At 41.2% G+C, this 26853-nt stretch overlaps 1 protein-coding gene and 1 long non-coding RNA gene across 3 annotated transcripts in view; one reads left to right on the top strand and one right to left on the bottom strand.

The window, feature by feature from the left end:
• Positions 1–26853, top strand: part of CPM (carboxypeptidase M) — an 82856-nt gene that overhangs the window by 53875 nt on the left and 2128 nt on the right. For both annotated transcript variants that reach the window (XM_043564940.1, XM_043564939.1), the window contains exons 4-8: positions 8158–8330; positions 10166–10350; positions 11054–11224; positions 15066–15218; positions 24956–25104. In XM_043564940.1, the coding sequence (XP_043420875.1) occupies positions 8158–8330; positions 10166–10350; positions 11054–11224; positions 15066–15218; positions 24956–25104 (831 nt within the window). The remainder of the gene's footprint in view (positions 1–8157; positions 8331–10165; positions 10351–11053; positions 11225–15065; positions 15219–24955; positions 25105–26853) is intronic.
• On the bottom strand, positions 15216–26853 carry LOC122474010. Its single transcript, XR_006294771.1, has 5 exons — positions 26627–26853; positions 25707–25833; positions 25162–25245; positions 17509–17640; positions 15216–16222 (listed from the first exon to the last, which is right to left on the bottom strand). It is a non-coding gene; the product is annotated as an uncharacterized LOC122474010 (long non-coding RNA).

Here is a 26853-nt window from a genome sequence, read left to right as displayed (position 1 = left end):
AGGCATATTGCTTAGTCCCGGTTACCCAGGAGGGAACCAGGTTTGTGCCGGTCCTAGGCTGTCCAAATCCGAGCCTGAGCACCGAGCCTTACCCAGCTATGGATCTGCCTCCTTCACTCTCTCTGCTCCCTTCTACGTGTTCCATTTTTATTGTTTTCATTTTTATGTATAGATCTGTGATCTGTCACAAATTAATTTTGTTTGGATGGTTACCTGGTTGTTGCAGTGCCATTCAATGAGAAGATTGGGCCTCGTTCATCATGTAGAAGGTGGTGAGCTCTTAGAGTAACCCTGGAATAAATCCAGGTCCTCTCTCTGTCCCTTTCTTTTTTCTACTCCCTGCTTTCCCCTCCTTGATTGCCGTGGAATCACACGGGGTAGCTAACAGAGAGCCCTTTGATCAGCCTTTGTCACGCTTGCCTGTGACGAAACTTTGTCACCTGATGTTCGTGCTCTTTTCAGCACAACACGGGAGAAGTGTTTCTGGTTTCTACCTCTCTCATTTTAATAAGACTAGCAGGCGTCTTCTAGTTCATCCGGGCCCTCCGTTTGCACGCACGCTGACCTGTTGCATTATAGAAGCCCCAATTCTAGTTTTGATTTATGCAGGCTCCGAATCGGCCATGCAGACACATCTGAGGTCTAGTGTTTCCCACTGGAAGGGATGATGCCGGAACACACTGAGTGGGCTCCCTACCGTTCCCTTCCTCCACAAATATTGACATTTGAGAATGGGGTCTCCGTCCCCCTTGCCCTTCCCCTCTCTCTGCTGCTAACTGGCTTTGTAGTGAACTATAACCAATCATCTACAGTCAGAGTTCTACTGAAAACTGGAACCATGCCCTGAAACTGGGACTGTCTCATACCTTCAGCCTACAGGTGGGCACAGAAGAGAAGCCTAATAAAGTCGCTCTCCGTGTTCCTTCCTCAAGGCCTCCTCACACTGTTTTGCACCTGTCTGCTAGCCCATGGTTTTTAAACTTCATAGAAAAAAAAAATCTTGGGTAATCTCTACATTGTTAAGACATCTCGGATTCTTCTCTAATGGAAGTATTGAAGTTTGACAGGACTATGTACTGAGAAAGTTGAGTGCCAGTGGTTTTAAGCTAATCCAGTAAATAGGCAAAGTACAGGTCATGGGCTGGGCTCACAAGGTTCCTTGACCTCAGGGCCCATGGTCTTAAGTAGTATGGGGGGTAGGTATTCATTATGTTCTTGTTATGCTTAACTGAATCGCCAATTTGGATTCTTTTTTTTTTTTTTTTTTTTTACCCCCTCTAAGCTCCTACTTCTTAAACATCAGTGAATTATTGTTTATTGTGATGAGTTATTAGGGTATAGACTTTTGAAATAGCCACGTCACACTTAGAATTTCGCGTTTGTGTGGCATTAACTTATAGCTTTTTGTATTCTAGATATATAAATTGAAAGCAAAAACACTCCCTGGATAACAATGACCATGTTTTTCAACCTAAAAATAAAGAATAATGGATAAATGATTTTCACACACCTTCTAGGCATAGGAGACAGTTTATGAGAGGCCCCTGGGTGGCTCTCAGTCAGTCAGACGTCCAACGTCGCTCAGGTCATGATCTCAGTTTGTGAGTTTAGCCCCACGTGGGGCTCTGTGCTGCCAGCTGGGAGCCTGGAGCCTGCTTCGGATTCTGTGGCTCCCCACCCTGCTTGCGCTTGCTCACGCTGTCTCGCTCGCGCACGCCTGCGCGCTCTCTCAAAAATAAGTAAATGTAAAAAAAAAAACAAAACAACTTCATAAAAAAATAAGACAGTTTATGGGATGTAGTTTGTATCCCTAGATGTTTGTATTTAGAAGGTATTTTAATGGTTTATATGAACACTAAGACATAATATCTGAATTTTGCATGTGCTGGAAAATCTGGAATGTGTAGCCAACGTGCGGTACAGGTTCCAAATGTACTAAAACAAACAAAAAAATTAAAGCTTGTCCTTCCAGATGCCATTGGCCAAGCTCTTTTTTCCGCCATTATCCCAAATGCTAGCAAGATGTTCTCAGTTAATGCAGCGTGGTTTTGGATCATTAATTTTTTCTTTTTGGGGTTAGACAAAATTAATCTTTATTGCAGGTGAAGTGTCTAATTCCTTTTAAGCATGTATTAAATTTGTCCTGTAATTGTCTTTTTTTCTCTTCATCTCTACTTTTGGTGAGGCTGGACTGGGGTGACCAGTTATCCAAAGTCCTTGGCATGATCAGAATTGTTAGCCCTCCCCTCTGTAAAAGTCATTCAGTATTGACAATTGTTCAGGGGCACCTGGGTAGCTGAGTCAGTTAAGCAACCAACTCTTGATCTCGGCTCAGGTCATGATCTCAGGGTTTGAGCCTTGCATTGGGCTTCACGCTGACAGTGTGGAGGCTGCTTGAGATTTTCTCTCTCTCTCTCTCTCCCTCCCTCCCTCCCTCCCTCCCTCCCTCCCTCCCTTCCTCCATCCCTCCCTCTCCCTCCCTCACCCCCTCCCTCTCCCCCCTTCCCTCTTCCTCCCCCTCCCTCCCTCTCTCTTCCCTCCCTCCCCCTTAGCTCCTCCCCTGCTCTCTCTCTCTCAAAATAAATAAACTTAAAAAAAAATTGTTCAAAGGAATTAACTTGATCATTTGTACATCTGCCCTCATTAGGCAGCTTAAGTCACCATGTTTTCAGAAATTTCCTCCTTAGCATAGTCTTGACCTTGTAATGAATTTTTCAACAGTAATCAACAATCATTTATTGAGTACGTGATATACCCAGAGCTGGGCAAGATACCAGAGCTACAAAGAAAGCCTGTTAGGTTCCCTGCCTTCAAGTCTTAGGTGATGGAGTGGGGGGAGGGTGGTCAGTCGGGCCACTATAAATGTTTGTGGGCAATGTTAGGATAGCACAAACGTGCAGAGTTCTGGAACCACATGGGCAGATCATGGGACCTAGACTTTGGAAGGCCAAGGAAAGTGTGCTAGATAATGTAGTACTTATGCTGATATGTGAAGAAGGACCTAATGAGGCAATCAGACAAATGAATTAAATCGGTAACACACCATATGGGGAGTCCCAGGGCCGACAGGCTTATTTTTTCACCAAGAAGCTGCATTACAGTGTAGCATTTTAAAAGCAGATTCCACCATTAGGATTGGGATAGCTGGTTTTCTCTCTCTCTCTCTCTCTGTCTCTCTCTCTCTCTCTCTCTCTCTGTCTCTCTCTGTCTCTCTCTCTAACATGTTACTTACTTATATTGCAGACTCTTCCAAAAATTTTCTCTACTGTTAAGAAACATTCTTTAAAGAGCTAGAACACTCATTTTTCTCTATCTAGCAAATTCCACCTTGACTGTAAGCTGAAACTGATGGAGAATTTGTTTTCTGCTTTCTGGGTTATTACCCTTTTAACTGGCAGATCAGTGAGTTTCCAGAAGCTGGTGCGTTCATCCAGTCTTTCAGTCTCTTAATGAGGGATTCTCATACAAAGTCTACACCCACAGAAAGGAAGTGAGCGTACTAACTGAAAAGCTGATTAAGTTAATAGAGATTGTTTTGACCATGTTCTTTTTTAAAATTTGGACTCCTAAGGTTTCATATTCAAAGACTTAATTTTAAAGAAGGGAGGTTTGGGGCGCCTGGGTGGCTCAGTCGGTTAAGCGTCCGACTTCAGCTCAGGTCATGATCTCGCAGTCAGTGAGTTCGAGCCCCTCGTCGGGCTCTGTGCTGACAGCTCAGAGCCTGGAGCCTGTTTCAGATTCTGTGTCTCCCTCTCTCTCTGACCCTCCCCCGTTCATGCTCTGTCTCTCTCTGTCTCAAAAATAAATAAACATTAAAAAAAAAATTTAAAGAAGGGAGGTTTATGCATAAAACACGAATGAGTGCTTGAAACATTTACATTAAAATTGGGAAGAATTAATTTGAATAATATTTGCCATATATCTGCTGTTATAAAGGCAACAAAATATAGCCCAACAGAAAAAGAGAACTTTAACTCCCTGAAATTTTGTCTGTTTTACCTCAACATTTTAAAATTCTTATTTATTTTTTAAACACGTCTTTTTTTTTTTTAATGTTTGTTTATTTTTGAGAGACAGAACATGAGCAGGGGAGGGGCAGAGAGAAAGGGAGACACAGAATTCAAAGCACAGTCCAGGCTCTGAGCCATCAGCCCAGAGCCCGACACAAGGCTCGAACCCACTAACTGTGAGATCATGACCTGAGCCAAAGTTGGATGCTCAACTGACTGAGCCACCCAGGTGCCGTCCCCAGCAATTTTTAAATTAACTAACTCTTACTTGGTCCTTTACTGTATCTCCAAGATTTTTATTTATCCTCTGCAGTTAAGGACTTGCGATTTGTTTTGGAATGTGGAGACAAACAGAAGATACTTTGGCTTTACATTTATTTACTTGAAAGAATCATGATTTTATTGTTTTTGTAAAAAAATAATACAGGTTTTCTTTAAAAAGTGACACTGGAAAAATAAAAGGAATAAAAATCATTCAGAAGTAATCATTAATATGTGTCAGACATTACTCTAGAGATCTGTGGATTTCTGTAGTAAGAGAATGAAAAGGCTTAAAGGATATAAAATAAAATGTGTCATTTTCTATGTTACCCTTTAAGAAGTAGGAGATTTCATTTTACTTGAACAGAATAAAACTGAAGTGAAACTAAAATAATTGGTGAACTTGATAAATATTTTCTCAAAATAAGAAATTATAGAGAACAAACTGATGGTTACCAGAGGGGAGGTGGGCAGGGGATATGCTAGCTGGGTGATGGGCATTAAGGAGGGCACATGTTGTGATAAGCACTGGGTGTTGTCGGTAAGTGATAAATCACTGAATTCTACTCCAGAAGCCAATTTTACCATATTTGTTAAATAACTAGCATTTAAATTAAAACTTGAAATTATATAATTTTTAGCTTTTGATAGTATCTTACGACCCACTGCCATAAAAACTTCCTCTCTCGTCTCCTCTTCCCTAGCCCCCACCCTCTGTTAATTATAAACCTTAACTTTTACATTCTGTTCTGTACCTGTTCTCCCACAGTTGCTCAGTCTAGTTCTATAACTTAATCATAGCTTCTTTACTCTTTGTTTGCATTTGCTTTAGGTTGGATGGATGTCTTTGCCAGCTCATGTCTTGAGTTTTGTCACGCTTGAGAATGTACAGTTGAGATAGTTGAGGGAAAGTCACAGCTTGAACCACACGAGGATTCTGATATGGCTCCCCCTGTACTTGGGACTCAGATGGGCCTTGGGTTCTTCCTGATTCATCCCTCTAACTGAACCATCCAACAGCCCCAACCAATGTTTAGAAATTTCAGGAGCTGCAAGTGATTCCTGGTCACTTCCTCCTCCGTCTCCTTAACCTTCTCCTCTTCCCCAACCCATTGGCTGAATGTTCCTTAAATCACCACACTTTCCACATGTAAAGCAACTTTTCACAAATAAGAGTCACCAGCCCCTCCTCCGCTGGCTTTGGGTAGCTGGGGAAGTAGCTCATAGAAGTTGCTTCCAGAAGTGCTCAAGCTTCCAAAACAGAGAGTTGGAAACCTAGTGCATGGCTCACTTGACGGTTTTGGTTATTAGTTCGTAAGGACTTTTTTAAGTTGAGAATTTTGACTGTAAAAACAAAATTCAAGGTAGCAGAAGAAGATAGAAATAAGTAGGAAAAAATGAAGTCAGAATTGAATATATTTCCACTCTGAAATTCATGGCTATCTATGAATATGTAATTCACATATCCCAAATTTTCTTAGTCCCCATTTCAATTCTGTGTTCGTTAGGATAAAAATATGATTTCTTTGCTTGCCAGTGAGGGGAACAAAGTTGAGAAATTACCGTTCGAGGATTGCTCATCCTTTGTTACAACGGTGAATCAATAACGGTGGAGTTGTAATCGGAAACTCTTCCTGCTCGCTGCCTGCATTAATGCCTCTACAGCACTGTGCTTATTTAATCACCTGCTGCCCCGCTTCCCCATTGACTAACCCCTCAACAGCAATCTGATCTTAGGTAAGAGGCAAACATTCCTTACTCAGAAGTAGATTCTTTGAACCCAGGAATAGAGAGATAAATTGATGTAGCCTCATCAAATCTTTCTATAATAAGGTTGAAGTGTAAATTACTTTTTTTTTTTTTTAAATATGGTGAATTTTCACCACTGGGGATTATAAAGCAAGATCTCTCATAGGTCTTTGGTTTCCCGATCACTGGTGATACATAATTTTAGGTGGATATGACCATTTTTATTTTCACTGTCCTGCATTTACTTATTTATTTATTTATGAGAGTGCGCTTGTGCACACATGCCAGTTAAGGGCCGAGGGAGAGAGAGGGAGAATCTTAAACAGCCTTCACACTCAGAACCCAATTCAGGGCCCTATCCCATGACCCTAGGATCATGACATGAGCTGAAATCAAGAGTCGGCCGCTCGACCGACTAAGCCACCTGGATGCCCCAGTCCTACTTTTTAAAAAATGTACATTAGAAACATATCTAGCAAAATCTATAAAGAACTCACCTAACTCCACACCCGAAAAACAATCCAGTGAAGAAATGGGCAGAAAACATGAACAGACACTTCTCTAAAGAAGACATCCAGATGGCCAACAGGCACATGAAAAGATGCTCAATATCACTCCTCCTCAGGGAAATACAAATCAAAACCACACTGAGATAACACCTCACACCAGTCAGAGTGGCTAAAATGGACAAATCAGGAGACTAGATGCTGGAGAGGCTGTGGAGAAACAGGAATTCTCTTGCACTGTTGGTGGGAATGCAAACTGGTGCAGCCGCTCTGGAAAACAGTGTGGAGGTTCCTCAAACAATTAAAAATCGATCTACCCTATGACCCTGCAATAGCACTGCTAGGAATTTACCCAAGGGATACAGGAGTACTGATGCATAGGGCCACTTGTACCCCAATGTTCATAGCAGCACTCTCAACAATAGCCAAATTATGGAAAGAGCCTAAATGTCCATCAACTGATGAATGGATAAAGAAATTGTGGTTTATATACACAATGGAATATTACTTAGCAATGAGAAAGAATGAAATATGGCCTTTTGTAGCACCATGGATGGAACTGGAGAGTGTGATGCTAAGTGAAATAAGTCCTACAGAGAAAGACAGTTACCATATGTTTTCACTCTTACGTGGATCCTGAGAAACTTAACAGAAGACCATGGGGGAGGGGAAGGGGGGAAAAAGTTACAGAGAGGGAAGGAGGCAAACCATAAAAGACACTTAAGTACTGAGAACAAACTGAGGGTTGATGGGGAGTGGGAGGGAGGGGAAAGTGGGTGGTGGGTATTGAGAAGGGCACCTGTTGGGATGAGCACTGGGTGTTGTATGGAAACCAATTTGACAATAAATTTCATATTAAAAAAAAACATCTAGCAACATGATAATGACACAGAGGTTTTCATTTTTCATGTAAGTGAAGAGTGAGCCAGTTTAAAGAAAATATAAACTAAGCAGTAGTGTAGATAATGTGCAGATAGGGCAAAACATTGTGAGGATGATGTGCAGACGACTGAAGTTTCAGAAATGTGAGAACGTGGCAGTCAGACGTACACAGATATGGCAAAAATTGCACAAAGGTGCAATAGGGGAATATTAAAGTCGAAACCTATGTAAATTGTGCTGATTCCAAACTTGGATTTTCCCCTATTAAAATCTGCATACATCTAATGCAGTGGTTCTCAGTCCGTCATCCACCGAGACACGCATGGTGGCCTCCGGCCACAGCGGGCATTCTCATGGAGACACACGCTTCCTTGCCCTCTCTGAGCCACCTCTGCTCCACCACTCCAGAAGGTATTCTGGAAGGCAAACAAATTGGAAACATAATAAGAATTACTTATTCTACCTAATTCATTTTTTAAAAAGCAAATTATTTATAGATGGGTACTTTTTTAAAAAAAAAAAATTAACTTTTTTTTTTTTTTTAATTTTTGCTAACAAATAATTTTCGGCACACCAGTGACTGATTGCCACTTGCCAGAGTATCCGTATGTTTGAGAAACAGTGATCTCACAACTGGTTTGGGTTTCAAATACCAAACTTATCTAGTAGAAGCCCTTGATGGGGAATTTGCGCTTTGGAGTCTGTTTTTCTTTCTGACCTAGTAATGTCCCATTGTCTCTATAACACAGACTGTTGGGCGGGAGCTGCTGCTCCATTTAATTGAACATCTTGTAACCAATGATGGAAAAGATGTTGAAATCACAAATTTAATCAACAGTACCCGGATACACTTGATGCCTTCAATGAACCCAGATGGATTTGAAGCTGTCGTAAAGCCTGACTGTTTCTACAGTAACGGAAGGTAAGGATGGGCTAGTCTATTTAAAACAAAACAACCACGGGGCACCTGGATGGCTTAGTTGGTTAAGTGTCCGACTCTAGATTTCGGCTTAGGTCATGATCTCGTGGTTCATGGGTTTGAGCCCCTCATCAGGCTCCAGGCTGGCAATGTGGAGCCTGTTGGGATCCTCTCTCCCTCTCTCTGCCCCTCCCTAGTTCACTTGCGTGTGCGCGCTCTCTCTCTCTCTCAGTAAATAAACAAACTTTAAAAAATAAAACAACAAGGCCCTCATCAGATAGTAGCCCAAGGCCTTGTTAGTGAACCAGCTCATAGCATGTGTCATGTCATTGCCATGTTGAAAACTCTTCAGGCTGCCGCAGCTTTGAGAATGAAAAGTGACGTCCTGAAGAAGGCTGCTTTACTCCTGTGGCCACCCTACTGCTCACCCCACTCCAGCTGCTCAGAGTCCCCTCCGTCCCCAGGAATGAGCTGGCTCTTTCTCGCCTCAGGCAGTGGGCACACCTCATTTCCCACTCCTTACCCCTCACACTGCTAATCAATGTTTCCTCAAAGACTCCCTCCCTAACCTATCCTGTATTAGGTCCTCGGTTCATATCACCTGCCACTTTACCTTCATAGCACAAATTTTAAGGTCTGATTTCTTTTTTTCATTTTTTTAAAAGTTTGTTTATTTTTGAGAGAGAGAGAGAATGCAAACGGGGAGGGACAGAGAGAGAGAGGGAGAGACAGAATCCGAGGCAGGCTCCAGGCTCCGAGCTGTTAGCACAGAGCCAAATGCTGGGCTCGAACCCACATACCATGAGATCATGACCTGAGCCAACGTTCGTCGCCCAACGGACTGAGCTACCCAAGTACCCCTAAGGTCTATTTCTCTTTGAATGTCTGTCTCCTCACAAATCTATAAGCTACCCGGGGGCAGGAATCCTGTCGCCTGTGTTCCTCACTGTTAAATCCCCAGGGCCTAGCTAGGCCTTCAGTAATTACCGGTTGGTTTATTAAGCCAGTACAAGAACTAACCAAAAAAGAAGAGGGAGTCTTGTAGTAGTTCTCATCTAAATAGTTTATTTTGTCGAACTCTGTCTCAGGAAGTTTGGAATTTCTCAGATGTCTAGTATATATTTATATTTGTGCAAACATTTGTTTGCTTTTACCAAAAATAAAATCTCACCACTTGATTGCACTCAACTTTAGGGTTTTCTAGCATATTTAAACATGGCCGGTCCACTTTCCAGAAATATATTTGTGTAAAGTAGTATGTTCCTGTTATCAATTGCTATGTAACGAAACCCTCCCCAAATTTAGCAACTTAAATCTTTTTTATTTACCCTCAATTGTAGAAGTTAGGAATTTGGACAAGATAGAGCAAGGCTGGCCAATCTCTGCACCATGTGTCTGGAGCTTCAGCTGGGTGTGGCTGAGACAGCTGGACTGGGACATGTGTGGAGTCTCAATTCTGGCTGTCACCTGGGTTTCTCATTTCTCCACGCGGACTCTTCACATGGCTAGTATCGGAGTCTCAGGGTTCCCAAAGGGAGCGTGCCCAGAGCAAAACCCTAAAACACACACACTTATCAAACCTCTGTTCACATCACAATAGCTACCATCCCACTGGTGAGAGCAAGTCACACAGGAGGGGACCGGAGGTTATGTGAATGCCAGGTGTGGTTCATCGGGGGCCACCAAGACAACCATCCCCAGCCCTGTAGTCGCATTTTGAAAAACAGCTGGCGCCCAGACAAAAGGTTTGCATGTTGCATGAGTCTACTTCCTCACATACCTAAAATATTCATCAATATTTAAAATAAATAAAACCTAAAATATTCTTTCTTTTAAAGGGAAAATAGTAACTACTATGACCTGAATAGAAACTTCCCAGATGCTTTTGAACTTAATAATGTATCGAGGCAGCCTGAAACTGCAGCTGTCATGGAGTGGCTGAAAACAGAGACGTTCGTCCTCTCTGCAAACCTCCACGGCGGCGCCCTGGTGGCGAGTTACCCGTTTGACAATGGTGTTCCAGGTAGGCAGACACGGCCCCAGCTCTGGCTTTCTGAGCCCAGAGTGGAGTTACTGCTCTGCGTCTGGAGGGGACGGATCTTCCTCGGCTTGCCTTCTCTGCCAGGGTAAAAGGGCCTCCGCGTCTCCCCTCTGGGCCGTCCTGCCCTCAGTTGATAAACCGTAGATGGGCGGTGTGGCTGAGCTGGTCCCCGACAGGATTATTTGAGATTCATCAGAAAAATAATAAAATTGGATTAAAATACCCTACAAGAGGCAACCTGACTGAAAGAACGTAAAACGAGAACTTGCCTTTCTTTGCTAATCATGAGCGATAATTGCCGACTGCTTTTAAAACTCTGTGGGATAAGGTATGTACCAGGGACTTAAAATAGTACAGTGGCTTTATTTACCCCCCATGGTACATAAGGAAAGTTTCCTGCCCTCCAGAAATTAGCAAGAGGGACTAAGAGGGTACTTATGAGCTGATGGAGGAGGCCTTTGAATATGGCTGTGGTGTATTTTGTGTGATGCCACTTTGCGTATATTCCCTAAAAACTAGGAGAAAGAGCAGAAGGGAGCGGAGCGTTCATGGCAGGGGGTGGGCTTCCCTCTAGTAAAGTAGAGCCTTCCTGTGTGACCGGACGGCACGTTTGCTGACGGGGCGCTGCGTGTTTCCGCGTCCTCCAACACGAACTGAAAGGCCTCGGTTTGTTTTTCACACACAGCAACTGGGACGTTATACTCCCGTAGCGTAACCCCTGATGACGATGTGTTTCAATACCTTGCACATACCTATGCTTCAAGAAATCCCACCATGAAGAAAGGAGATCAGTGTAAAACTAAGATGAACTTTCCTAATGGAATTACAAATGGCTACTCTTGGTATCCACTCAAAGGTGAGTTTCTCCTCTAGCTTTCTCCTTATTGACTTCCTCCCCACGTGCCACCTGGTTTTTGTGGACCCCAGCAGTTGTCAAAGTTTGTTAGGTGGTGCGGTCCCTCCAGTTGCGTCTCTGTCAGCTAATGTCACAAAAACAGTGGGGGGTGACTGACTGAGCGATGTTCAGATACTTGTTCAGCATTTACCTACTCTGAGCCAGAAACTGTGCCAAGAAAGATGGACAGAACACAGACCCTACCCTCAAGTTTAACAGGAAGAGCCACGTGCAAATGAATAATTGTGGTGGCAGTGTATTAGAATAAAAAGGAGAGATTTAGAAAAGGTACAGCGTACCCCAGAGGTATACTGTAAAGCCAGGGTGCAGGAGGGAGTAGAGAAGACCTTGGAGAAATGTGATGCTTCTGCGGCATCTAACAAGGACAGCGGCTGATCCAGCTCATTATGGCCACGCGCCAGTGGGATCCAGCTATTGCCAGATCTTCCGGTTTGTAAAATAAGCTGAACTTGTACGTGAAATATCTTGATTTTTTTTTTCAATATATGAAATTTATTGTCAAACTGGTTTCCATACAACACCCAGTGCTCATCCCAAAAGGTGCCCTCCTCAATACCCATCACCCACCCTCCCCTCCCTCCCACCCCCCATCAACCCTCAGGTTGTTCTCAGTTTTTAAGAGTCTCTTTGGCTCTCTCCCACTCTAACCTCTTTTTTTCTTTTTTTTCCTTCCCCTCCCCCATGGGTTCCTGTTAAGTTTCTCAGGATCCACATAAGAGTGAACACATATGGTATCTGTCTTTCTCTGTATGGCTTATTTCACTTAGCATCACACTCTCCAGTTCCATCCATGTTGCTACAAAGGGCCATATTTCATTCTTTCTCATTGCCACGTAGTACTCCATTGTGTATATAAACCACAATTTCTTTATCCATTCATCAGATGATGGACATTTAGGTTCTTTCCATAATTTGGCTATCATTGAGAGTGCTGCTATAAACATTGGGGTACAAGTGCCCCTATGCATCAACACTCCTGCATCCCTTGGGTAAATTCCTAGCAGTGCTATTGCTGGGTCATAGGGTAGGTCTATTTTTAATTTTCTGAGGAACCTCCACACTGTTTTCCAGAGTGGCTGCACCAATTTGCATTCCCACCAACAGTGCAAGAGGGTTCCCGTTTCTCCAGAAATATCTTGATCTTAAAGCCATTTTGCACGCTAAACAAAAGTGCTTTTCCAGCCGGGTATGGGGGCAGTAAGGACATGCTTCCACTTTTCTGTCCTTGGAACAGGAGGGCCAGGTGAGAGAGGGGAGGAGATTGCCTTGTGGGCGTCACAGGAAGGGGGGATAATTCTTGTCAAAAGGAAGAATGGGAGAAGAAGCCGAGGGGTGTAAGAGAACTCACATAAGTCAGGGGCCTGAGAGAACGGAGGGACCTAGGGTGGAAGAGCCAGGGGAGACCGGGGGCTGGAAGGGGGTCTCGTTGCTCAGCGGAGAGGGCCCCATTTGAGACCTACCTCTAGCAGGCCGTAGGCCGTACTTGGGTGATAGGCCACTTTCCCGGTCGTCACTGTGGACACACAGACCGTCAGGTAGCCTTGCACAAGCTGGTACTTGTGTGTCTCTGACAGCTTTCCAGGTGATGGGAATTAGCACAGACCACGACTGGAAGCTGCAGGGCCAGCGAGACAGCACCACACCCCCACTCTCTGTTGGACAAGGCGCAGCCCGCCCCGCCCCGCAAGCCTAGTCCCTGCTCAGCACTCCCCCAGGGAGGACAGGGCTCCCTCCCGCCCCGTGGCAGAGTGGTCCTGCACGAGCACCGTCTGTCACCTTCCGGACACATCCAGGTGTGCTTGCGGGAGGTTAGCTAGGAACCTGGTGTCGCCGTTGGGAATCGTTTCCGAGTGTCGCTGTGTGTCGGCTGTGTCTCCTGAGGGAAAACGCAGGCAGAGCCAGCTACATTGAGGAGCTTAGAACACAGCATCCTGGCTCAGCCTGGAGGTTTTGTCCTCGGGGCCCGGCGTGCCTCATCCACAGGCGCACACACTCTCCACACGTAAGCATCCTCACCCCTGCGTGCTCCGTACACCTGTTTTGCCATTTAAATTCTTTCTGTCCGAGAGCCGTCCAGCCAAGGGCTTCTGTTTTATTACTCTCGTCCTTTTTTCTGTTTTCTATTTCTTGGTGAAAATGATCTCAGAGAGAAATACAAAACTTAGAAGGTGAGTAAAGGATCCAGAAAGGACATAGAAATTCTTCCTGCTAGAATCTAGATCTACGTAGATATTAATCTAGATAATATTTTGATGTATCTTGACTATTTTCTTAGTATGAGCTTTTTTTCTAATTCAGTACTTCCGAAATACCCTGATGCAATTGAGAATATGTATTTTATAGGCAGATATCAAGTACAACAAGTTGAAATCTGGCCGAAAGTCCTTCCTTCAAAGTTACCATATTTCGTGGGGTGCCTGGGTGGCGCAGTCGGTTAAGCGTCCGACTTCAGCCAGGTCACGATCTCGCGGTCCGGGAGTTCGAGCCCCGTGTCGGGCTCTGGGCTGATGGCTCAGAGCCTGGAGCCTGTTTCCGATTCTGTGTCTCCCTCTCTCTCTGCCCCTCCCCCGTTCATGCTCTATCTCTCTCTGTCCCAAAAATAAATAAACGTTGAAAAAAAAAAAAATTTAAAAAAAAAGTTACCATATTTCAAAATCCAAGATGCCACTGGTTGGAAAATACACTGTACCACCAAGGAAGAAAAAACAAATGTTTCTGGCCAAACTCATGCCACAATGATGGTTTTTAGCCATCAAACTTAAGACACATCCAATCAGAGATTTTAAAATATGAAAATCTTGCATCTTAGAAGATAGGAAATATGATTATACCCTTTTGAAAACTGGGTTTTCAGGGGCGCCTGGGTGGCGCAGTCGGTTAAGCGTCCGACTTCAGCCAGGTCACGATCTCGCGGTCCGTGAGTTCGAGCCCTGCATCGGGCTCTGGGCTGATGGCTCAGAGCCTGGAGCCTGTTTCCGATTCTGTGTCTCCCTCTCTCTCTGCCCCTCCCCCGTTCATGCTCTGTCTCTCTCTGTCCCAAAAATAAATAAATGTTGAAAACTGGGTTTTCAGAGGTAAGAACCAGAAACTGAGCACAGGTGACGGCAGCCCCGGACGCAAGGGGGCCTGGGTCCCTTCTCTCCCGAGAGTTAGCACAGCAGCCTTTCTTTCATCCCCTGAAGCAGTTTGGTGTCATAAGAGCACGGGGTCCGCAAGACAGCCTGTGCTCTGGGCTCGGCCTTCACTGAAATGTTACTTACCGTATGTGATTGTTTCCCCATCTGTAAAATACGGGCGACAAACTCTTCAAACGGTGCCCGGTAATAGTGAACACTCACTAAATGTCAGCCACTATTATTCCGCCGAATGAGTATACTTAGCTTACATGTGTATTTATGAATGGTTTGCAAAAACATTTTTTAGAAGTATCACTCTCAGTTTAAAATGATTTTCACAGAAGAAGTGTACATTGATGAATCCTTTTTGTAATGTATGATTGGGGGGAAAAAAAAGGCTGACCCTTCCCCTGCCCCTCAGTTGATTTTGATGCACAGTTGAACCTTAGCTCTGATCCAGTTACCCATATGGGAACATTTAGGATTGCCTGTTCACGCCTGGGTAATAAAATGGCAGGCCGTGACTTTATATGCTAATATGTTAAATTCATCTTTTCCTGTTTAAATGTACTTTCTTTGCAACGGATTCATTTGTCCCCAAGGTACAGGATACTTGACTCTGTTCCAATTTTAGACCTTAAAAAATTAAATATGCTTGTGTTTAGGTGGAATGCAAGATTACAACTACATCTGGGCCCAGTGTTTTGAAATTACATTGGAGCTGTCGTGCTGTAAATATCCTCATGAGGAGAAGCTTCCATTCTTCTGGAATAAAAACAAAGCCTCATTGATTGAATATATAAAACAGGTGCACCTAGGTTTGTAAGATTTTTCTTATTAATTCCTCTTAACACAAAACATGGCATCTGGCAAAATGTTTGGGTTGAGAAAATGCAAGTCCCTGTTTGTTTTCTCGGTACAGCCTCATTTTTAGTACCAGAACTAATGATGAAGAATTTTCTCTGTATGAATATCTGCAGCATGTGAGAGTTACAGTGCTTGTCAGTTCATATAAGAGAGAGCATGAGGTATGCTACTCAGTGTAGGGGTATGAAATCCACAGTACTTCACATTTTACATGTTGAAGCCCTAGAAATCTGGCAAGAGATCCAGGAAAACAGGTTAGGACTCTGTTACATCATCACCTGTTTAGAAAATGCCAAGTTTGCTTGCCACTTGTCACACAATATCATAGATCCAGAGAACCCTGAACATGCCATTTTGCATTTTTTCTAGTCCTGGGCTGGTGACCTGGCACCATTAGCTTCAAATCCCTCACAGCCTGCAACTCTGCCAAATGATCTGGTCCTGGGAACCTTCCCAGTCTAGTCTGGTTTTTGACAGCTATCTAGCCTTTGTCATAGACGGACAGGCTAAATGTAGCAAGAGTGTTTGTTCTCGAACATGTACGGCAGACTCGCTGGAGGGTTTGTTAAAACACATCCCCAGAGTTTGATTTAGTGTGCCTTGACTGGTTAATCTTTCCCAAGGAGATGCTGCTGCCGGTTCAGGGACCTTGCTTTAAAAGCCATCATACTGCTTGTGATGGTGATGGATTCAGGGAGTTCAAATGTATTTAACCAGGCTGTGTCTCTTTGGGCAGAGTGTGGAAGGCTCTTCTGCATTGCCAGAGTTTAGTTTTCTCCATTCATATGGCTTGGGGGAAGAAACGTATCAGAAATTGGCACAATAGTTATGCTACCCCATCAAGCCCAAGTAGAAGGTGTGTGTTTGTGTTGAAGAGGTTTGCCTCATAGGCCTGCTATATAGCTGCACAATTCCTGGAATTTTCTGCGTGCTTCACGCCAAAGCTTTCCACCTGCTAAAGAGACAGAGGCAGTTGAGGAAGGGAAGAGTCAGAAGCACAGGGGGTACAGGGCTGAGTGCAAGGACAATTAAGGGCTTCTCTGGGTTCCATATCCCTAAAATGGATGCCCCTCCCTCCTTTCTTTCATACCTCTATCCCCAACCTCCAGCACCCTCCCCCCACTTCCCCCCACCCAAAAACACAAGCGCACAAAGATTAGTGGGGAATTCACAGGGCTGTGTCAAATGTCTCAGCCAGTTCATGAAGTAGGCTGATTCTCTGTGATGAGATGTTAAAAAAGTCATTATTAGCATTGATTTAGATTATTGGGTCCTTCTCCTTTTTCACATCATCAAGCTTTGTTTTGGGTCTTCTCCTGATTACTATTCTGGTATTTCACCACTAGATTTTCCTCACGAGGCACATTTAGCCTTTCTACTGTATTTCTACCTTTAATGTGTTCCTCTGCCTCTTGTAAAATTTCTCCTCCATCAAAATCAATGCATGACTGCAAGCTGGACAAGGAATATGCTTCACATGACTGCACTATTTTTGGAATTTCAGTCTAGCAGTAAAGGTTATTTGCTAAGCACTGAATTAAGGTGGGCTCTGAAATATCATGGTGACCTAATAATGCCAACGAAGGAGCTTTATAAACTGTCACTTAACATGCAAATTATAGCATGTTAAGTAATTCTTAATTTGGAGGGCTTACAAGTCCATTTACACTAGGTTTTATAAAGAGTATTTATCTGCCTGTCCCTATAATCAGGTATGCACAATCTACTTAAAAGTATATATAAACCACATCAACCCTGCCCCCTTGTGGTTTAAGACAGAGGCAGGCATTTTCTTTTTCTAATTTAATAATGAAAACCGATTTCAAAATATTGACAGTGTGGTTACTGTTACTGGATGGAAAAGTTCTCTCAATTTTGGTATGTAGTAGGAAGCCAAAGAATATCTTTGCTTAGGGATGATGGGAGCAAACACCTTCTTAGGGGTATTACTGTGGTTTAAAGAAAGTACTGGTATTTGTCAAGCTGTGTTTGCATTCACTGGCTTAGCTTCACCACTTGCTTAAGATGCCTCTGAGACTTTGACCCATCTGGAAGTCTCTGACCTACCTTGTCTGGGAAGGAAAGGCCTCCTGCACCAATAGAAGGGGCTGGAAGGTGGTACATATCACCCCCATTTTACAGGTGATGAAACAGAGTCCTAGGAGCTGGGATTTACACTGAGACTTGACTGGGTTCTTTCTGTCACACAAAGCTGTGATGACGGGACATATCTGTACTTACCTAATGTGTCAAAGGACTTCCTAAGAAGGGCAGGATGGAAGTATCTCTTCAAGGAATAATGGCACTGATACCCAACGAATAAATGCATAATGCATAACTAACTTACGACTGATGTTTGTGGTTGGGTACTACCTAAAGATCAAAAGGATAAATACCAAGTAAGTGAAATAAATATAAATGAAACTTTTAGAAGAGGTAAAAGAACAAATTACATGAAAATTGAGGTTAACATAGCTGATGTCTTCTGAAAATACTAGAAGGAAATACAACATTTAGTAATTCCTTCTCTGGGGGGAAAAAATGAAGAGTCAAGAATTAGGAAAGAAAGTAAAAGGCAACTTGGGTCAACCAGAAGTCTGTTTAATGTTTGAGACAAAGATGTTTCATTTTAAACTTTTCTGAAGGAAACTAGTATGTGCCTCATATTTTTCTGCTCTAGTAAATAATTACAAAGTAGATAGTTTGGGGATAGTTCAGGGTCATTTTATCATTGTGGAGTCTTACGTCATTAAGATGATTTGTCATTAAGTGAGCAAACTAGAAGGTGAAAAGTAACATTTAAAATGAGAAGAGTCCCTTTTTCAAAATACATAAACTTAAAAAAAGAGAGGGTGGGGGAGACAATCCTAAGCAGGCTCCGCACAGCAGTGCTGAGCCTGATGCGGAGCTCCATCTCATGAACTGTGAGATCACGACCTGAGCTGAAACCAGGAGTTGGATGCCCAACCAACTGAGCCACCAAGGTGCCTCTAAAATGAGAAGAGTCTTTAAATATAAATGGCCTTTTGTCAACTGTACTCCTGAAATTTCGAGGGGTGGGGTGTGGTCCTGGATTCAGTGGGGGCTCTGGGGATTAGTGTGGATTTACAGCCATGCTGTACCACTTAGCTGTATGAGCTTAAGGTTAGTTAATAATCCAAAGCCTTAGTTTCCTCATCTGTAAAACTGTGGTAATATTGATGTGAGGATTCAAAGAGAATATGCACATTAAGCACTTTGCCATAGAGCCTGAAACATACTAACTGGTCGCTAAATGTTCACTCCTGTTGTTAGTAATAAGACACCTTCAATCAGTTCCATGATTCCAAGCAATCTTGTGATTATAATTGTTTCACATGTAGTTTGACCAGGAGACAAAACTCTTAAGTCCCTTGCATAGGTAAGTATCTTATTATAAGTACACTGGCCTTTTTAAAAAGATTTTTTAAGTAATCTCTACACCCAACATGGGGCTCAAACTCATAATCCCAAGATCAAGAGTCACATGTTCCACTGACTGAGCCAGCCAGGCACCTCCCCACCCCCTTTTGTAAATACACTGGCATTTTTTAGTTGAGGATTTAATGGAATCCACTGAGGGCAATGTCATAGTAGTTTGGTGACTGAGTAGACAACTTGGAAAGGAAAGGAATGGACTTAGATTGTCATCTGTGTTCTCTCATTTTGATAATCTGTGTTATTAATGGAATATTTGACAACAGATTTAGCCTATAAATACAATTGGTAGCTTGACTGTATTTTAAGTTACATCCAAAAAAAAGTTTTCCTAGTTTGGTTCAAGATGGCAATGTAGGAGGATCCTGAACTCCTCTCCTCCCACAGACACACCAAATCTACAGCTACATATGGGGCAATTTCCTCTGAAAGAAACCCAAAAACTACCTGAGCCATTCCTACACATTGGGTGAGGGAGAATAAAACTATATTGCAACGAGTGGGAGAGGTTGAGACACGATCTTGCCATACACCCCCGTCCCTGGTGCAGGCACACATCAGGAAGGAACTTACACCTCCAAGCTTCTCCCTGAGCCGCAAAGGGTTTGAACCCCATATTTGGCACCCTATTGTTAAGAGCTACACCAAAGAGACAATCCCTCAAAACACCTCGCTTTGAAAGCCATGGGACTTGCATCCACAAGACCCTCAAGGCTATATCGAACTTCAAGGATTCACACAGATTCAGTTGGCTACCTGCCAGGGCCTCGTGCAGAGCCCACCAATTGAAAGATGCCCAGTTTTGGGGGTTTTTTTTTGTGTGTGTGTGAAAGAGGCCTATTTGCTGCTCTTAAAGCTTTGGCCTGAAGGGCAGACACCTAGATTTAACACACATCTAGGGGTCTACTGAAATATTCTCCAAAGATGGAGGCCAGCAGACACCATGTGTGCACTCTCTCTCCCTCCAGGTCACCAGTGTCTCCCAAAAAGGAGTTTATGCAAGCATCTAGTACCTCTTGGTAGCTCTGGTAGCCAGTGGGGTTCGTGTTCATGGGTTCAACAGGACACTGGCAAACAAATAGTTCTTAACTGGCTACCACCCCAGGGCTCAGTGTAAAGGGAGCAGGGAGACACATCCAGTCCCCAGTCTTCCCCCTGAAAGGTTTTTTGGATACTTTAAGAGCCTCTGCCTGAAGGTCTGGCTTCTAATCAGCCTCAATCTAGGTACTGACAGGTCTTGGCACAACTTCAACTACTGGGATCTACTAAGAATAAAGTAGGCTGCTTAGACAAACACAAAGGTTTGAGAAACAACCAAGAGCTAGGGCAGAGTTGAATTATAAGGTTCATCCACAAAAGACCACTCCTCCAAGACTGGAAGAGGTGGCTGGGTGGCTCCGTCAGGTGAGCATCTGACTCTTAATTTTGGCTCAGATCATGATCCCAGGGTCATAGGATTGAGTCCCATGTTAGCTCTGTGCTGGGCATGCAGCCTGCTTAAGATTCTCTCTCTCTTCCACCACCCCTCCGCCCTGCCCCCCTCACTGGTAAAAAATATTTAACAAAATTCCGAATAATCTAATGTTGTAAAGGTAGTGGGTTTATCACTTATAAAACTATTGTAAGCATTAAAAAACAAAGCAAATATATAGCTACAATAATTTGTTTATCCCAAGGTAAAAAGATGTAAAATGTGGGCTGGAGGGAGTAAACATGCAAAGGTTTAGAATGCTATCAAGTTATTATCAACTTAAAGTAGACTGTATTATGTAAGTCTCAAGGTAACCACAAAGCAAAAACCTATTGATACATAAATGAAGGAATCTAAGCATACACTAGAAATCCAACAAATTACAAAGGAAGAGAATAAGAACAAAGGAATTATAAAACAGCCAGAAAACAATTACCAAAATGGCAATAAGTACATACCTATCAATAATGACTATAATGTAAATGAACTAAATTCTCCTATCAAAAGACATAGAGTGGCTGGATGGAGGAAAAAGAAAAAAAAAAACAAAAAAACAAAAACCATAAGACCCATCTGTATGTTGCCTTCACAAGACTCACTTCAAGACAAAAGGACACAGACTGAAAGTGAAGGGATGGAAAAATTTTCCATGGAAATGGAAACCAAAAGAAAGCTGGGATAGCTATACTTATATTAACAAAAAAAAAAAAAAAACCCAGACTTTAAGATAAAGACTGTGATCAGAGACAAAGTCATTACATAATTCTAAAGAGCCAATCCAATAAGAAGACCTAATATAGGAGTACTTAACTATATAAAGCAAATATTAGCAGACCTAAAGGGGAAAATAGACAGCAATATAATAACAGTAATGGGATTTAATATTCCATTTTCACCAATGGATAGATCAGACAAAATTACTAAGAAGACACTGACCTTAAACGACACGTCAGACCAGCTGTACTTAATAAACACAGAGCATTTCATCCAACAGCAGCAGAATATACATTTTCTTCAAGTGCACATGGAACATTCTCCAGGATAAATTTTATGTCATGCCACAAAATGAGTCTTAATAAGTTTACAAAGCTGAAATCATATTGACCATCTTTTCCAACAATGGTGGTATAAAACTAGAAATCAATTACTAGAAGAAAATTGGAAAATTCACAAATATTCAGATGTGAATCAACATGCTACTGAACAATCAGTGGCTCAAAAGAGAAAAATCAAAACCTTGAAACGAATGAAATAAAAGCACAACATAGCAAAACTTACGGGATGCAGCAAAAGCTATTCTAAGAAGTTCATAGGGATAAATGCCAACACTAAGAAACTGAGATCTCACAGAATTGTTGAATTATTATATTTTACACCTGAAACTAATATAACACTGTATGTTTACTGGAATTAAAATTTTAAAAAATCTAAAATAACCTAACTTTACACCTCAACTTAGTTTGTTCTCAACTTAGGGGAAAAGAACAAACTAAGCCCAAAGTTATTAGAAGGAAGGAACAAAGATCAGAGAAGAAATAAATGAAATAAAAACTAAAAAGACAATAAAAAGATCAACAAAACTAAGAGCTGGTTTTTTTGAAAAGATAAACCTTTAGCTAGACTCACCAAGAAAAAGAGAGCAAGAACTCAGAAATGAAAGGGATGTTGCAACTGATACCACAGAAATGCAAAGGATCATAAAAGACTAAACAATTGTACATCAAAAAATTAGACAACCTTGATGATCGTTAAATCCATAGAAACATACACCTACCAAGACTGAATCATGAAAAGAAATAGAAAATCTGAACAGAACTTTAACTACTAACTAATAAAAAATATGCCAGTAATCTCCTAATTTAAACAAAAGCTCAAGACCAGATAGCTTCACTGGTGAATTCTACCAAACATTTAAAGAAGAGTTAATACCAGTCCTCTTCAAACTCTTCCAAAAAACAGAAGAGGAGATAACTCTCAAATTCATTTTACAAGGCCAGCATTACCCCAATAGCAAAACCAACACTACAAGAAAATTACAAGCCTATATACTTGATGAACACAGATGCAAAAATCCTCAACAAAGTATTAGCAGACCAACTTCAACAATACATTCAAAGGACCTTGATCAAGTGATTTATTCCAGGAATGCAAAGGTGGCTCAGCATCCACAAATCAATCAACATGATATACCACATTAACAAAATGAGAGATAAAAATAATATCCCAGTAGATGAAGAAAAAAAAATTAACAAAATTTAACATCCATTTAGAAAAACTAACAACAAAGCGGGTATAGAGGGGAATGTACCTCAACATAATAGAAGCCGTATATGAAAGGCCTACAGCTAATCTCATAATCAACAGTAGAAGTTTTTCTTCTAAGATCAGGAACAAGACAAGGACACCTACCCTCACCACTTTTTTTCAACATAGTACTGGAAGTCCAGAGCAGTTTGGTAAGAAAAATAAAAAGCATGCAAAACAGAAAGGAAGAGGTAAAACCCTCACTTATTTGCAAGTCACAATACTATATATAGAAAACACTAAGGACTCTATCAAAAAAACTGTTACAACTAATAAATTCAGTAAAGTTGAAGGATACAAAATCAATATACAAAAATCTGTTGTATTTCTCTAGACTAATAGCAAACTATCAGAAGGAGAAATTAAGAAAACAATCCCATTTAAAACTGCATTATTGACAAGAGTAAAACACCTAGGAATAAATTTCACCATGGAAGTGAGAAAGACTTGTACACAGAAAAAGATAAGCCTTTGATAAAAGAAATTAAAAGCACAAATAAATGAAGATAATCCATTAATTAGAAAAATTAATATTGTTAAATAGTCCATACAACTCCAATCTACACAGTGCGATACCTATCAAAATTCCAACAATGTTTTTCACAGAGAACAAACAACCCTAAAATTTGTATGCATCCACAAAAGACCCTGAATAGCCATCTGAGAAAGAAGAACAAAGCTTCCTGATTTCAAACTATACTTCAAAGCTATAGTAAACAAAACAGTAGGATATTGGCATAAAAACAAACACATACATCAATTGAACAGAATAGAGAGCCCAGAAATAAGTTTAGGCATATATGGTCAATTCATTTATGTCAAAGGAGCCAAGAGTATACATGGGAAAGGACAGTCTCTTCAATAAATGGTGCTGAGCAAACTGGACCACTGTCTTATCATACACAAAAATTAAAATGGATTAAAAACTTGAATATGCAACTTGAAATCATAAAGCCCCTAGAAGAAAACATAGGTGGTAAGCTCCTTGACATCAGTCTTGGCAATTATTTTTTTGGATTTGATACCAAAAAGCAAAGGCAACAAAAGAAAAAATAAGACAGGTGGGACTATATCAAGCTAAAAAGCTCTGCACAGCAAAGAAAATCATCAATAAAATGAAAAGGCAACCTATCGAATGGGAGAAAATATTTCCAAATCATATATCTGGTAAGGGGTTAATAGCCAAAATATATAAGGAACTCCTACGACACAACAGCAAAAAACAAACATACAAAACAAAACAAAACAAAAAAAACCCAAACAATCCAACTTAAAAATTAAGCTGAAGATCTGAAGAGGTATTTTTCCAAAGACAACGAGCAGGTACATGAAAAGGTGCTCAAGATTGCTAATCATCAGGGAAACGCAAATCAAAACCACAATGAGACACCAACTCACACCTGTCAGAACGGCTAAAAATAAAACACAAGAAACACGTATTGACAAGGATGTGAAAAGAGAACCCTTGTGCACTGTTGCTGGGAATGTAAACTGGTGCAGTCACTGTGGAGAACACTATGTAGGTTCCTCACTTTAATAAAGAGCTACACAGTATGATCCAGCAGTTCTACTTCTGAGTACTTATCCTAAGATAATCAAACACTAACTTGAGAAGATATCTGCACCCCCACATTCACTGCAGCATTATTTGCAATAGCCAAGATATGGAAGCAACCTCAGGGTCTAATGATGATCACATAAAGAAAATGTATATGCACATCACTTTTTCTTCATACAAAAAAAATATATATCCAGCCATCTGCAACAACATGGATGGACCTTGTGGGCATCGTGCTAAGTGAAAGGTCAGACAGAGAAAGACAAATACCATATGATCACCTTTATGTAGAATTAAAAAAAAAACAAAAAACAAAAACAGAGGCACCTGGCTGGCTCAATGGAGTGTGCAACTCTGATCTCAGGGTTGAGTTTAAGCCCCATATATGGTGTAGAGATTGCTTAAAAATAAAATCTTAAAAAACACAACAAACAAAAAATTCCTACTGATTTGTAGAGAACAGATTGGTAGTTGCCAGAAGCACGGGGCGGCTAAAAATGGGTGAAGCTGGTGAGAAAGTATAACTTCCAGTTATAAATCCTGGGGATTTAATGTTTAGCACAATGAATACAGTTAATAATACTGTATTGTATATTTGAAATTTGCTGAGAGTAAATCTTAAAAGCTCTCATCACAAGAAAAAATTTTGAATTATGTTAACTAGATATATTATGGTGATCATTTCACAAATAAATCATGTTATACATCTGAATCTAATATAATGTTATATGACAATTAGATCTCAATTTTTTGAAACAGTTTACCTTCCCTTAAATACTTTATTGTTATTATCAAAACAACTTAATAAATATTGGGCATATTTTTCTTAAGTAACTACAAGAATTTATTTCATGTCATAAAACACGGTACCAACATTTAATGCTCTTTTTGTCTTGCAGGTGTAAAGGGTCAAGTTTTTGATCAGAATGGAAATCCATTACCCAATGTAATTGTAGAAGTCCAAAACAGAAAACATATCTGCCCTTATAGAACCAACAAATTTGGAGAGTATTATCTCCTTCTCTTGCCTGGGTCCTACATAATAAATGTAAGTATACAGGCCTAGTTATTGTTATTAAAACACTTTAGAACTTGCAATACTTACCCAGAAGGAATCTGAAATAAGTCTGGAAAGTCCCAGAAGTAGATACATCAGGACAGAAGGAAAGGACAACATCAGACATGGCATCTGGCAGGGAGTGGGAGAGGGTGAGAGTGATAGGAACAAACCAAAAAAATCATGTTTTTCCCCAACTGGCAATGTTTTTAATAGAAGCCAAGTTCTATTTCTTTTGATCCCTTTTATGATAAAAGACAGAATGACCCTTATTAATAACAATAATTAAACAATGTAGCCAAAGTACTTCCAAGCTTCATGGAACACCATTTTAACACCCATTTCATGAAACATAATTTCTGCTATTAAATGGATTGGGGCACAGATTCCTTAGAATTCATTATAAATAAAATTTGATCCACAGACCGACCTATTTTGCAGCCCTTTCATAAGCAAATGATGGTGAGTTCCAATCAATGCAAGTAAAGTTCCAGGTTTAATTCTATTAAGATGTTTGAGTCATTTCTTCCTAGGAGGAGGCTTGGACTAGTTTGAGCGCAAATGGGTTTTTGTGAATGAATTAAATGAAGTACCTGATTTAGTTGACCAGGTTGTGCCCGTTCCTCTTTGATTTGACTTTCTCTAAGAAACTCAAGATTCTTCTGCTTTGCTTAGTGAGTCTGATGCCAGCTATGGTAGTCGTTCTGTACAGAGTGACTCCTGGGGAAAAAAGTCATCTATTCTGTAGTAAAAACTGGCCCTGTATTTTATAAAGGTGAAATAATGAAAGGCATGTTTTTCAATTTATACAACTGCAGGATTCAGAGCTTCTCTGTTCCGTAGGTTATCCCCACAGTGCCCAGCAGTGGGGGCTCATCAACTGCTAATCCTCTTGTTAAGAATCTCCTAGAACCAGGAAGACATCAATTCACTGTGAATCTTTGCCTTGAAAGGCCCCTTATATTCCTGTTACACTGACATTTCCATTCTATGATAAGGGGAGGGGGCTCCTTGTAATGAAGCTAAATTATTTTTATGTAATCCCAAAAATAAGTCACACACTTACAAAGTTCATTTCCAGTTAGACTAATGTAGTACCTATTGGCTTTAGCTACTAGTTCTGGGATAAGAGTGGAAGGCAAGACTTTGGAAGCTGAAATGAATGACTGAAGTATATATTAGTGCCCAATAAATGATTTTCCCCATTCTTTTCCTTCTCTACCATATATAGTAAAAGTATTTCTTAGTGGACATGGTCTGTAGTTAGGTTAGCATTTGTCTTATTTTTTCTGGTATCTTCTATCAAAAAAATAAATCTAGCTTAAGACTCAAACTCATGGAAAAAACTGGGTAAAATCAAAGCTTTTTGAGGAAGCAATAAACTTGTACACTTAGATCAGCTGCAAGGAAAATGAAATAAATTAAAAAAAGAATTCCACTTACGAATAATATCGATACCCAATCAGGATATTAAGTACAGACTTGGGACAAAGGGAAACTGTCAACTCTTTACCTTTGCTCTCCATGGAAATGATGGGGATACAGTCTGTGGCTTTCTTCTCCTGGCTTACATCTCCAAATAAAGGACCTGTCTTTATTTCACTTTATAATTCTTGGGGCAACAGCATTAGCAACGGTGGTCCATATCAATAGGCATTGGACAATTCAGTGAGCAGGACTGAAGCGGTTACCAGCTGGGGAGGCCTGGCAGATGGTTACATGTGTTTCATAGAGGGCACA

This window comes from Prionailurus bengalensis, chromosome B4, assembly GCF_016509475.1.
Source record: "Prionailurus bengalensis isolate Pbe53 chromosome B4, Fcat_Pben_1.1_paternal_pri, whole genome shotgun sequence".
Lineage (NCBI taxonomy): Eukaryota > Metazoa > Chordata > Mammalia > Carnivora > Felidae > Prionailurus > Prionailurus bengalensis.
The sequence above is the reverse complement of the archived record's forward strand: the minus strand, read 5'-3'. Positions and strand labels throughout refer to the sequence as shown.